At 34.5% G+C, this 13,840-nt stretch overlaps 1 protein-coding gene across 2 annotated transcripts in view; it reads right to left on the minus strand.

Moving 5' to 3' along the window:
- CYP59 (cyclophilin 59) overlaps window positions 1-13,840 on the minus strand; it is a 272,359-nt gene that overhangs the window by 137,310 nt on the left and 121,209 nt on the right. For both annotated transcript variants that reach the window (XM_089811494.1, XM_089811493.1), the window contains exons 7-8: window positions 9,523-9,642; window positions 9,336-9,413 (exon numbers count right to left, since the gene is read on the minus strand). In XM_089811494.1, the coding sequence (XP_089667620.1) occupies window positions 9,336-9,413; window positions 9,523-9,642 (198 nt within the window). The remainder of the gene's footprint in view (window positions 1-9,335; window positions 9,414-9,522; window positions 9,643-13,840) is intronic.

Below are 13,840 nucleotides of genomic sequence, written 5' to 3' on the forward strand. Positions count from 1 at the left end.
AATATACCATCTTGACCATCCACCTAGAATGGATTTTCTAAAGGATAAGAAACAGTGAATGATTTAATAGAGACTTACACTCTTCAGGACCATCCGGGTCCAAAATGACTTGCCTGAAGTTTCACAGCCTCCCCAAGGTTGTGCCAAGGATTCTTAGCAAGTAGAAAGTAAGCTATACACTCTTCCTTGGGTTTCGAGCTTCCAGCCAGGTGTACACTACCAAGACAATTTCTAAGTCCTCCAGCCAGGTGTACGCTACCAAGACAATTTCTAAGTCGTATACCCCTCCCTCGACTTTTAGGTATCTAACAAAGTATAGGTAACTCCTAAGAATCTTTAATTTATTTTTGTTAATGTATAATATGCTGAAATGATTAAGTATTACCTAACTATGTCCAACTGTGATTTATGATTCACAATAAGCGTCCAACACTATGCTCAAAGACTCCTGTTGGGTGGATATTTTGCAACCGACAGTTTGGGGTAAAATCCAGTCGCAAAATAGGATGACCAGCCACAACATGTGAGATAGTCTCTCCTACCTAAAAGGGAAGGCTCCCCTTCTCACCGTTCCTTGGATCAAATCAAGGTAAGCCAAAAGTTGAGAGATTTTGTAACAGGGTGTTACCAATATTCTTTCCTCTTAGCTTTCAGAAAATAATCCACTTACCCAAGGAGCGAGTAATGGGCAAGATGAAACCTCAAACTACACTTCTATCTAAAGTTTTAAATGGTTATACCAATAAACCAACACTAACTCAAAGGCTAGCTGAAAGCGTACCAGTTTGGCTCTAAGTTATGTTTTAACCTATTCTATAAGAATAACCTCTACCAATGGGGCATAAAGACTTCCAAAAGTAAAGATATCTTGACTATTTTGTGAATCAAGAAAGAGGTATAAGCTACAAACAAAGCTTCTAACTATATATCTCCACAATTGCTCCTAGTCAAAGCTCTGGCTCCAATTGCTTCTTAAATCTTTTTATAGTCAATTATCAAGAACACGAGGTTACATAAACCAAAGATAACATACGCAAATCACAGACAAAGCTTCTAATTCGCATAAGTAACAATCTCACTCAATCAAAGTTAAGTCTCAATTGCTCCTTTCTATTCACTTTTCTATCAAAATAGTGCTACATAAACAAACTTCTGCTAGCAAAATTCCTCCAGAGCTCTCTTGTATACAATTAAAGATGATTTTTACAATGAGGGGACACTCCTTTATATAGGCAAAGGAGTTGAGAAAAAAGTGGAGGAAAAAGTGGGAGCAACTCAACCAACTTTGACCCGGTATAACTAAGAGAGAAATCAGTTGGTTGCATACTACACATGCAACTCGCATTACATGTAATTACATCCTTTCATGCAATGCATCCTCTCCAACTACAAACATGAAAGAAGAAGAGAGAGCACTGAAGAGAAATAAAACAATCCTAGGGATTGTTCTAAAGGGAGGCACTACAATCCCGAATGATCATAGGATCGGAAGTTCCTGTATTTTGTGCGACTACATTCACCTTGATAACCATGGTGTTGTGTCATTTGATAGCCTCTGATTCTCTTTGATGAATTGTCCATTGTCATTTGAAAACTTGACGTGATCAAGTTTTTTCCCGTTCAAGTTGTCATGAATTCTCCTTTGTAGATTGGCACATTCTAGAGTCTCTGACACTTTGAAAACCTTCTTGATAGTGTCCAGATGTAAACTTGGAATAACTTTCCATCAGCACCTCCAACTCTTTTTCTTTTTTTTTGAATCAAAGTGCTTGGCACATTCGCACACGAACTTAGGTTCTCAGACAACCATCAGGAAAATGGAAACCAAATGAATTGTCACTTTTTTGAAGCACACCTTCTTTACTGGATGTCTTCATTCTTTATAGAAATTCTAACATATCTTGACTTGCTGCAACATGAAAGTTTTAATGGGATTGAATCCATGAAAGCTTTGAGATTTGAGTTACAATGACGAATCCATGGGGACTGGGTATTCTAAGTATGGATTAGATATTTATGAAACACATGTGATGGTTGTAAATGAACCGGAAAGTATATCTAGAGGATGGAAAACATTAGGTGGAGAGAGAGAAAACATGAAGTGTATGATGAATATGCTTTGGGACATGAAAGTGAAATGCATGGGAATGCGTGTAAATGAAAACCCTTGACTTTTAAAAAGTGACTTGGGCTTTCAACATGTTATTGCACAGAAAATGGATTACATGTAAACGCAACATGTAATGATGAATGCAAAGTGAGATGTCATGCAGATGCAGATGGAGAATGACCTTACATGTAAGTGCGGATAACGGATGAGATGTGAAGTGTGCAATGACACGCGAAGTGGAATAACATGTATTTGTTCATGGAGGCATAAGTGCATATGGAAAGATGGAAATGGAATGAAGTGATGCTCTTGCATGAAATGGAATGTGGAGTGAAATGAAACATGATCAAGTTCTTGGAAAAGAACTTGCAACTTCTTCAAAATGAAGAAAAACCGAAAAGCAAACAAGCAAATCACAAACACAAAGAGAAACGTACCTTTGGCAAAAGAATCAAACATGTCAACATGCAAATTCGAATTTGGAGTTTGGGAAAAAACCATAAACATGAAAATAAACCATTTCATCATTTTTAAAGGTAAAATACACTTTCCATGGCAACAAAATCAACAAGTGTAAATCATCAAGCTAAAACATGCATAAAATTAGCAAGATAAGAGCAAATTAATTAGCAAGAATAAAAATGTCCACTTACAAGATGATTATGTGCCAAAAAATGGAGGGGAAAGCTCCTATATTGAAAAATTCTTCAACAAACTTAGATCTTTTAAAACTTTGCAAGAGAAATTCACAAGGGGCATCAAATGAGATGTTTTTGATACACAATGCCAAAAACGTGCCCCGGAATCCCTCAAACTTCCAACGTTTTTATCAAATGCATGTTAATGGGGCATTTTTGGGGAAAAAAGTGTTTCAAATCTGCATATTTGCAAGTCGTTTATGTCATTTGGATGCAAAAACGTGATCCTTGGTGTAGTGCAAATATTATACATGCCAAAATGCCTCTTTTCAAAACAAAAAATGTGAGCCAAAATGACAAATTTTAGGCCTCTTTTGACAAAACACACCCTTGATTGGGGTCAAAAATGAAGTTTTAAACATCAAATCTCAACGTTTAACACTTGGAAACACTTAGATTTACAAAAATGACCCTAAAGGAGAAGATCTGAAGAAATTTCATGCAAGAATCAAAGCAAAATCACCAAAAATGTGTTCTCGGGGGCCAAATGCATGAAATTTTTTCAAAAATGGGTTTTGGAAGATCAAATGCATGTGTTTCAATGCAAAACGCACCTTTTGGAAATGATAGCATGTTTTAAGAATGTCAAGCAAAATGCACCTTTTAAAGGCCATTACATGTTTTAAAAAACATGTAATGGGCTTTTCCAATGCAAAAACACACCTTTTAGATGCATAGGCATGTTTTAAAACCATGTTTGTTTTCCCAAAAATGGGTTTGGAAAGTGCAATACATGTCTTTGGTGCAAAAACTCACCTTTTTGGTTTAAAGACATGTTTAAGTTACATGCATATGCAACTCAAGGCGAAAGCTTGCCTTTTTTGTGCATATGCATATAACACATGTAGCTCATCTTTTTAATGTCATTGCACGTTTTAAGACATGCAATGGCATCAAAAAGGTCCACTTTAAGTGATTTTACATGTAATGACATGAAAAAGGTCAACTTTAAGTGATTTTTATAAGCACGTGTCAATTTAATTTTGATAAAATATTACTTAAGTGGGATATAAATTATATTTACATTATCATATTAACAATATAATGTGTAAACATAATTTATAAGTAATATTTACTGGAGCATTTGATTTAAATATCAAAAATTAAATTGAACTATATAATTATTATAGTCACTTAAGTGAAAAATCAAAAAGTCAACTCAACTTAAAAATATAACATAAAGTGCACTATAGTTACTTTAAGCGAAAATTTAAATGATAAAGCAACTTAAAAACATAACGAGCCTGGCTTACGGGATGACAGGCACATGACTAGACTCTATTCCTCCTACTATAGAAGAGGAAAGGCAAGGGCACTTAACTATATAACTGGATTGATGGTTGTAAGGGATTTAATTTAATTTGTAATGAAATGGGTTGACTTGTGGCTTAGTTAGGTATAAGTAGGGGGTCTTGTGAAGTCTTTAGGAATTGAGAGAGTGATCCATCTTGGAGAAGAGGATGCGAACTTTGAAGAGCTAGTAGTTGTGACTTGGAAACTAAGAGATTGCTTGGTGGGCTTGCGAGTACAAGTTGGGAGTTCCTTAGGGTTTTCTTCCAGAATGCAGAGATCTGGACTAGCTGAGATTTGGATTGTAAGCTGGATATTGTTGAATCTTGCAGAATTGTTATGGTAATTGCTGTTGTATTTGGCCCTAACCCGGAAGACCTTATAGTCGGGCATGTTGTATGTAATAAGTTATCTATGAAAAAAGAGTTGTGATTTGGTATTAGATTTTACATTGTTGTTTCTTTGTTGTTGTGTTTCCGCAATGTGGTTATTTGTTGGGGGCTAGGACATTTCCTTTGGGGATTCTCCTGTCTTGTACTGCATCATATATATAAGATAAACGTGTATAATTGCAAAACAAAGTCATTTCGTAGTATGAATATATGTTGCTTGATCATTAATCAATGCCAAATGTCAACGATAAACATCAAATACTTGCTCATTAATCTATCTTCGTGATTATAAAGAAAATCATATATTGAATTACTAAATTGCAAAACATAGACTAGTTCATCAAATAATAAACTTTGAAACATAATAACAAATGAAAAGTATTTAGAAGTTTATCAATGATCGTAGTATTAAATGCCAAATGTCAACGATAAACATGAAATAATCACTCATTAATCTATCTTCATGATTGCAAAGAAAATCATACATTGAATTACTAAATTGCAAAACATAGACTAGTTCATCAAATAATAAAGTTTGAACCATAATGATAAATGACAAGTTTGTAATAGTTATCAATGATCGTCATATGAAATGCCTCTTAAGGGTCAAATGGGTCATCAAAAAATGAGGGATCAATGGCTTCATCCCCGGCTGCAACTAGATCTAGATCCTCATCATTGGAACCCAAACTGGTTCCCCTAGTCCGAGATGTTGCTATATCATCCTCCTCCTCAACATGACAAATTACATGAGTGTAATATTTTTTATTAGGTTCCTTCTAGGTTTACATTAAAAAATTATTTTAAAAAGCTCTTTGAAGTTGTTTTATTTCATATTTTGGACCCTACTACCCTAGGTCCTCCCGGGTTCGTCGTGGGTTCGTTGTGGGTTTTCCCGGGATTGCTCCAGCACAGACCCAAGTGAACCTACTGTTAAAAATAAGGACCCTGTCTGAACCCACAACGAACCTAGATGTGAATCTGAACAAGCGCAAACCTGCACCCGAATTCGGGCAGAGGGGACAAACCTTGTAACGCAGCTTGAAACCCTTTAAAAATAGGACTAATTTTTGAAAGGTGGTGTACAAACGACTTGGGGTACCCAAACCCTCAAAATCTTGAAGGTCTTTGAAAAGGGTATCTAGAACCTAGATTAGTTCTAGGGCCTTGTTTGGCAAGTTTTTTAGTAATAGTCAGAAAACCTAGTTACAAGACCTAATTATGTTGAATTGGGCCTAAGAGATTATTAGGCCAATTTGTGAACAAATCTTGCAATCGATAACAAAAGGACACCAAAACCTATCAAGAAGAGGTCAAAATAAATCAACGAAGTTGTCAAGAGGCTAATCCACATTGCCTCATAGAGGAGTTTTGAGAAAAACTACGCTGGTGAATCTTGAAGAGAAAGGTGTGAATTAGCCCTTGTTAGTGAGATCCTTGGTGTAGGGGGAGTTGTGTGAGTTCTCCTCAAGGCGAGGGTTCAGGAAAAGAACCCTAAGAGACCTAGAAGAAGGTCTAGTGAAGGAGTCAAGAGTGGCTCATTGAAGGATTTCCCTATCATGGAGCTTGGAAGAAGACAAATACTCAGAAGGAAGAAATAAGCAGCTTACAACAGGAAGGACGATGATTAGCATTTTCTCAAGAATAATGACATAAGTATTACTTCTTAAATACTATTTTTATTTTGCAGTTCATCTCTTATTTATATCTCTGTATGAACTATAAGAGTCATTTGCCCTATAATACTCTTGTTATTTTCCTTTGTCTATGATGATATTCTTGCAGAAAAAAAAAGAACGATGCATTAGGAATGTTGTTGAGGCACTTTTGCAAGTGATGGTAGCATTTGGGGTTATGAAACAAAGTCAAAGACAAAGGGGGCTCTTCCTGTGACAGAGGAAGCAACTAGAGGATTCGCTGAAATTGACTATTGAGAATCTTGGTTATACCAGACTCAGAGGGAGCCTAGCATTTCATTAGAGGAAACCTTGGACGAAGAGGTCAAGAGGTTGGTGCATGTACTTGCAGCTTAAGAAGGGAAGCACATTATCTTAATATATGATGTTTCCAAGCCTGAGGATAAATCCACAGTTTTCACTCGTGTTAATATGAATCAAGGTATGCTTCCGTGATAGAGCAAGCAAATAGAAGATATGCTTCTGTTGATTTTTGAGGATCTTGGTCGTATTATTTTAGAGGGAGTAGACCATGTCAAATGGATTCTCTAGTGATCAAGAAACTATAGCAATCAGAGGACTGTGATTCATGAGATGAAGTTCTATATGTGTAGACTGAAAGGCCTTTATGCAAATGCCTAAAACATAGATGAATACCTAGAGTGTTATTCATTCAAAGTACATTATCACTGAGGATCTGACAACCAATATTTTCTCCAAAGTCTTCAGCCAAAGTAAAGTTTGTACATTATTGACGACAAGTTTGGAGTTATGGATCTGAGCCCTTACTGAGAGGGAGACTAAACATGAGTGATTTCCTAAGATGTACCTTAATGCATCCTTCTCTCTGAGAGAGAATTTTGAGGTGAAAACCTTTGTTCCACTGTATGGGAATATTTATGGTGATCCCACCCTCTGATATGGTTCATGGTGAATGTCATTAGAGTTTTTACATGATCTTGTGATAACTTCTTGAGAGGTGATGATCTTTCAATAAAGTTTACTTGTGGTTACTATTGTAAGGTGAGGATCTTAACAATAGTTTAACCTGCTATCATGATGGATCTCATTTGGGTGATGTCTATGGAGATCATGATAGTACATGTCTTTTACGTAACTTTTGAAGTTACATTACTTAGATATGGCATGGTGTATACTATGAGACAGAGTATTGGAGACCCTATGCAAAAAATATTTTCCTTGGCGGCATCATGAGGCTTGATGCTAGAGCACATAACAAAGAAAATATAAGTATGGTGAATATCTTATGATTGATATTCATTAATATACCATACTTCTAGAATGATACCGTAAGGTAACATCTAAATGACTAGTCACACCAAATTCCAAGATATAATACTGAGGTGATCTCTCTCCATTGCTCGAGAGCGCAATGTGCTGATCTTATAAACAATCCTCCCTAGCTAAGAGGGAGTGTTAATGTTGTAGATTCAGTCGGATTGATTTGACCAAGAGATAAGCTATTATGATTACTAGTTAATCATTATTATCTCTAATTAATAATCATTAGGTACACACACACACACACACACATAACTATATATGTGTGTGTGTACGCATATGTATATGTATATGTATATGTATATGTATATGTATATGTATATGTATATGTATATGTTTGTGTTTATGTGTGTGTGTGTGTGTGTGTGTACACACTCATTTATATTGTGTTTACATTATCTAATGATTATTAATCTATGAGTAATTCGTAAACAATATTCAAATCTGATCAAAACAATAAATATGTGTGTAACAAATTATTGGATGAAGATAACTATCAATATTTACTATGCAGATTGTATTATTCACAACGATTGGTATTGCTATTACCAATTAATAATGTTCATAATGCAGATCGCATTTATGTGAAACAGCATCGAACTGATGCAAGTAATCATCGGGAATGCCCATGTATGGTCATGTCCCTACATGGACATGATGTATTGTTGTCATATTTATAATACAAAATTGCTGCATCTTGGAACACACAGAAATATACAACAGTGTTATTACAATTGCAGCAACCTCTCACTTATATAATTTTCAGATATAATGAAAATAAATTTAAAGAAACACTAACAGGTTTTCAGCCATATACAGACACGCAAGAAGGATATTAGACAAGTTCATCAACAAGGAGATTCAAATTAAAAGTATATACATAAAATAAAAGATATTAATCTGATCCTATTTCCTTAACATTGCAAGGAAAGGCCAAGTTAGTTAGACAAACCGAGCTAATGACTTTGTATTTTTTTACTAGGGAACTTGATAACTGATGGGAAATACATTTCTTTGGCCCTAAAGAAACTTTGCCTTTCCTTACCAGTTATCGAGTTCCCTGTTTGAACTATAATAATCATTTATCACTTTGCTAGACATGTATGACATATTATGATATTGCTCTTCAAACTAGTTACTTCAAAGTTAAATATTATGTGACAATTCATTCTATTCAAATCATTTTATTTTGAATCATCAATTAATGGGAAATGACAAGACTGACAAGTTACAAGGAGAAGAGAATATATTATATCTTTAGTATAGCTTATAACTTTATTCTATGTTAATGTCTAATTAATCTATTTAGATTTATTCATGTTGTTTACAGAAGTAGAAGAAAATATTTTTATATTTTAGTAGATAATAGTAATTACTTGTCTTCATGTCTATGATTTGAACTATGTTGATAAATCGTCACTTTGCTCAACATTTATGATATATGATATTAATCTTCAAACTTGTTACTTAAATATCATGTGACGATTCATTCTATTCAAGTCTTTTTTGAATTATCAATTAATAGCAAATGATGAGACTGACAAGTTACAAATAGAAGAAAAAATATTTATAGTTTAGTACAGCTTATAACTTCAGTCTATGCTAGTGTATGACACTGATAAATCTATTCTGAGTTATTCATATTGTTTATAAAGTCACTGTTTATTTATTAAATAAAAATAATATTGTGTATTTTATTTTTCAAACACCCATATTTCCCCTCCACAGTTTCCTCTATTTATGGACAGTCCCTTATCACATCCCTGTCCCCATGCCTCTATGTTTCAGGAATTTCCTGCAACCCCGGCATACAGAAAAAAGAAAAATACAGTAAATGTGCTTCAAAGAGAATAATGCAGTTGCTCACCTGAGTTACAGGATTCAATTTACAAACAAACAGAACATTGTCAGGCGGTTTTATTTCTGCTTCTGGAATATCTCCAACCTGTAAATACAGAACAAATAACTAAATCAAATTTATTAAATTCTAAATCAGTCATTGTACTGTTGATCTATGAGCTGTAAAACCTGATTGCAATTTATATTATTTGTACCATTTCTAAAACAACAGCCCGTGAATGTGCTTCCTTCCTGCGAAGGGACTTCTCAAGCTCTTCTGGATCTTGTTGTTCATCCATAGGTATCCAGTCATCTTCCAAACGCACTTCTTCTCCCTGCACATGAGATGCTAAATTAAACTAAACAGAAAAAAATGAGCTTTAAAGATAAACACTGAAGTGTTATTGCCCGAGATATGAGTGAAAATTAAAATCTTTGATGGACACAAAGATATGAGAGCCAGTTCCAGTAAGAGGATAAAAGAAAAATTAGGAAATTCTATATGATATATAAAAGAAACCATATTCATTTATATAATGCTAATGATTATAATTTATAATAGCATCAACTTCTGAAGTGTACACAAATCTAGCTGTAGATTTTACTATATGTTGCCAATTCATGAGATTTTATGCGTTAATCAAGATCCATTCAAACAAGATTTGCAGTTCATTCAATTGGACTCAAGCAAGAAGCATGCAGGAAACTGGAAGTTCATCCTCAGTAAACTATAAGCAAATCAAACAAACCACAACAAAGTTGCAAGCCCATGAGAAGGCCATATATTTTTTACACTACTTTTGTTTCTTGAATTATTTCTTTTGTGGACAACTTGAAATCCACTCCCAGCAATTAAAATGCAGATAGGTCATATTCATGAAATAGTAGATGAATTTTGTTCAATGTTTTTGTGGTGGATGTGCTAATTGCAGAAATCAGTTAGTGGATAAGACAATCTTATAAGTTTCCCAACTATACTCAACCTAACATGGCAAACACATTTTATTTTTACTGATCCAGGCAACCACAGAGACCTATTCTGACCTTCAAGGAAGAATCTAAGCTCTTGGTGGAATAGGGTCAGCCCAAGTGAGAGCATCATAAAAACTTTAATAAACAGTAAGACTGGGAGGAGAGGCCTACCTAGCTAATCGGGAAGTAAGAAGAGGAATTTCATGTCTAAGATTTTAGTAATCCAAGTTTTTTTTGTTTTTGTTTTTTATTGCATAATAATTGAAGTTTGTGTTTAGTATCTTATTAATCCAATGACTAAAAAAACGGTGAATATAATATTTATTATCAATTATAATATTATTTTAAAAATTACAAATTATTTATTTGTTTTTCTTTCTACCGTATTTATATAATTTGGATTCTAATGTATGGTGTTATGTGGTATTCTAAACTTAATTTCTGCACATCAATGAAATTACCTTTTTATTTTCTAATACGTGATTTGAGCAGAAGAATTGCCATTTTGCTAAAAATACAAGCAAAATTAATCATGGAGACAGGAAAAGATGAAAACTAACAAACCCTAGATCTGGTCTGGAACACACTGTGAAAACAAAAAACAGTGAGATCCTGTAACAGAAAACCATCAAAAAAAGCATTCACAATCTTGGGCCCTTTTTTAAGGGAATCATACAGGCGCTCATTCTGAAGCCATGTTCAAATCTTTTGACATATTGAATGAAAAATTTACAATTATTATATCAGTCATTACAAGAGCTTCAAACCAAAGCGAAATTCTTCTAAAATAAAAGTCTAAAATAAAGTAATATACAAACTCTTAAATGACTATAAATAGAAGAATCTAAAAAGCTAGCTAAAGTAACAACCTAAGCATAACGAAATATTATAATAATGCCAATAGCCCTTACCTGGTCATACTATCACTTGTGCATTTTTGAGGTGATATTTCCTTAGTATTCTACTGTTAAATCGTTAATGATTGTTAACCCCAGATTGTGTAGGCTGTACAGATTTGGAGGCGAGATAGAATATTTTTTGGGCTGTACCATGCTAAGGGAGTCATATTATATGCTGGAAGGAGCATGAGAGTTGGTGAAGTGCGGTGCTTAGTTTTGGAGCTATTTTCACCTTGAATGGAGATGCCTAGGGTCTACAAATAAAGTGTCAAATTTCTTTCAGCATTAATTTATGGTTTGCGATAAGTTTAGCGACATTTTGTACCTACTGTACTTGATCATCAGCCCAAAAAAGAAGCTGTTTCAGACCTGTAGATGACCGCTTATCCACATCAGATACTTATATGAAGTTAGAAGTGTTATTTTCAGTAGTGTGCAGTTTGATGTGATAGTGTGCTACCAATCAGCATTTTCTGTGCATTACCAGCATGTTTACCAAACTGATTCAACAGTTAAACAGCAGCAGATGAGTGCTACCAGACCTGCAGAAGAATTCTTAATCATTCATTCAAGGTATCTCATTGTCATTCCGTTAGCTGTCTGTGGTGTTTGGCTCTATTTTAGGTGTTACCGCAGTTTTTTATATAATCAGTACTCTACATCACTAGTTATTCATCTTCTACAATGTTTATAATGGACATGAACTGACCTTGTAAAACTTCAAAATTTTGGATAGTTACACTTCCGAAGAGTTTTAATTTTTATGCTCATTAATGCATGTACATGCCCCATCAAATAAGTAGAAAGGTTTTTGGATTCACTTACCCCACTAAACAAGTGGTAACAATGCATTTTGATTTTCACCTGAAAAAGTGGGAAGTGTCATGTTTACTTTCCCACTGCATTAGTTGAAGTGCTTGATTTTTCATTATACTGGACACTCCACTAAATAAGAGTGTATAGTATTCCCTGTTACAAGATTCAAGAATTGGCAAACTAACGGATTTCTAGATGATTTATTGATTAACAAAGGAACAAATGTGTTCCTTATAAAGAATTACAACGACGTTGTTTCTAAAAGAAACAATGCAAACTGAAGACGAAATTAGAAACAAAACTGAAGATAGGATAGGAAACATTCCTATTTGGACTGAAAACAAAAGAGACAGGATAGGAAACATTCCTATCTAGATTGAAAGACAAACTACAGACAAGCAGTTGATCATTATAGAAGGTATAAGATATTATCTTAATACCCTCCCTTAATGGTCAACATACGGATGTCGAAACAATCTGGGATAATTGAGACCCTCCCTAGATCTACAGAATGTTGAAAGCAAGAAGCTTTGCCAAAAGAGTGCTATGACTCAAAACAGATTGCAATTACAAAACTTCGTTTTTGTGGAAAAAATGGTAAAACCCAGAATCTCACGCAACCTTGCGTATTACAGACAACATGAAATGATTTTTAAGGAGAAAATCAACAAACCCATCATGCTTATGAGTGAAATGTTGGGAGGCACCGGAATCTATGTACCAGGCAGAAGATTTCACATGATCTGCGAGTATGTTGGCCATAAAGGCATGGTAGATAGATTCTTTCTACTCTGAGTGTTGGGCAATATTGGCTTGCTTTTTAATTGAGTCTGACTTTTGATGTTACTAATACAGATGCTCATAATATGTGAATATCTCAAATGGCACAAACTTCGAGGTGAGAAATGAAAGACCCAGATAAATCGGAGTACCCAGAAGAGAGCTCGAAAAACCCAGAAATAATATGCTGTCAAAATCTGGATCCGCTGGCTCGAAAATTGAGGCACCGAGAAAAATCTAACAACAACCCATTTGAGATCTCGAAAAACCCACCAAGAATCCAAAGAATTTCGAAAATTTCAGTCATGAAATTATAAGAGTTCTCAAAAAAATTCCTTATAATGGTTATGATACCATGTTACAAGATTCAAGAATTGGCAGATTAATGGATTTCCATATGACTTATTGATTAACAAAGGAACAAATGTATTCCTTATAAAGAATTTACAAGGACGTCGTTTCTTAATGTAGACTGAAGACAAAATTAGAAACAAAACTGAAGACAGGATAGGAAACATTCCTATCTGGATTGAAGACAAAAAGGACAAGGTAGGAAACATTCCTATCTAGATTGAAAGACGGACTACAGACAAGTAGTTGATCATTATAGAAAGTATAAGATATTATCATTCCTATCTAGATTGAAAGACAGACTACAAACAAGTAGTTGATCATAATAGAAAGTATAAGATATTATCTTAATATTCCCTTTCAGCTACGTCACACTACACTGAATAAGTGAAATTGGTCGGCTTGCTGACTAAGTGCTTTCTTTTCAATTCGTCGCAGCCTAATTTGTTGTGTAGTCCTTTCATTATATGCTCTCACCTTGCCCATCTCAAGAACTGGGCAATCAGAAAGTGATTTGGACATTGCAACGTAACCAATTTATAGTTGAAAATTTCCAAAAAAAAAAAATCAGCAGTGTATTATTACAAACTTCCAATTAATGGAGTGTAAACCCATAGTCCAAATATAGGATGAGTGCCCTAATATAAACGACTCTACAAATTATGCATTTGACCCATATCACCAAGGTGAATGTGTGCCACATACAACCTACACT

The sequence above is a fragment of the Cupressus sempervirens genome, chromosome 11 (assembly GCF_028749045.1).
Source record: "Cupressus sempervirens isolate cs-2001-9-10 chromosome 11, ASM2874904v1, whole genome shotgun sequence".
Lineage (NCBI taxonomy): Eukaryota > Viridiplantae > Streptophyta > Pinopsida > Cupressales > Cupressaceae > Cupressus > Cupressus sempervirens.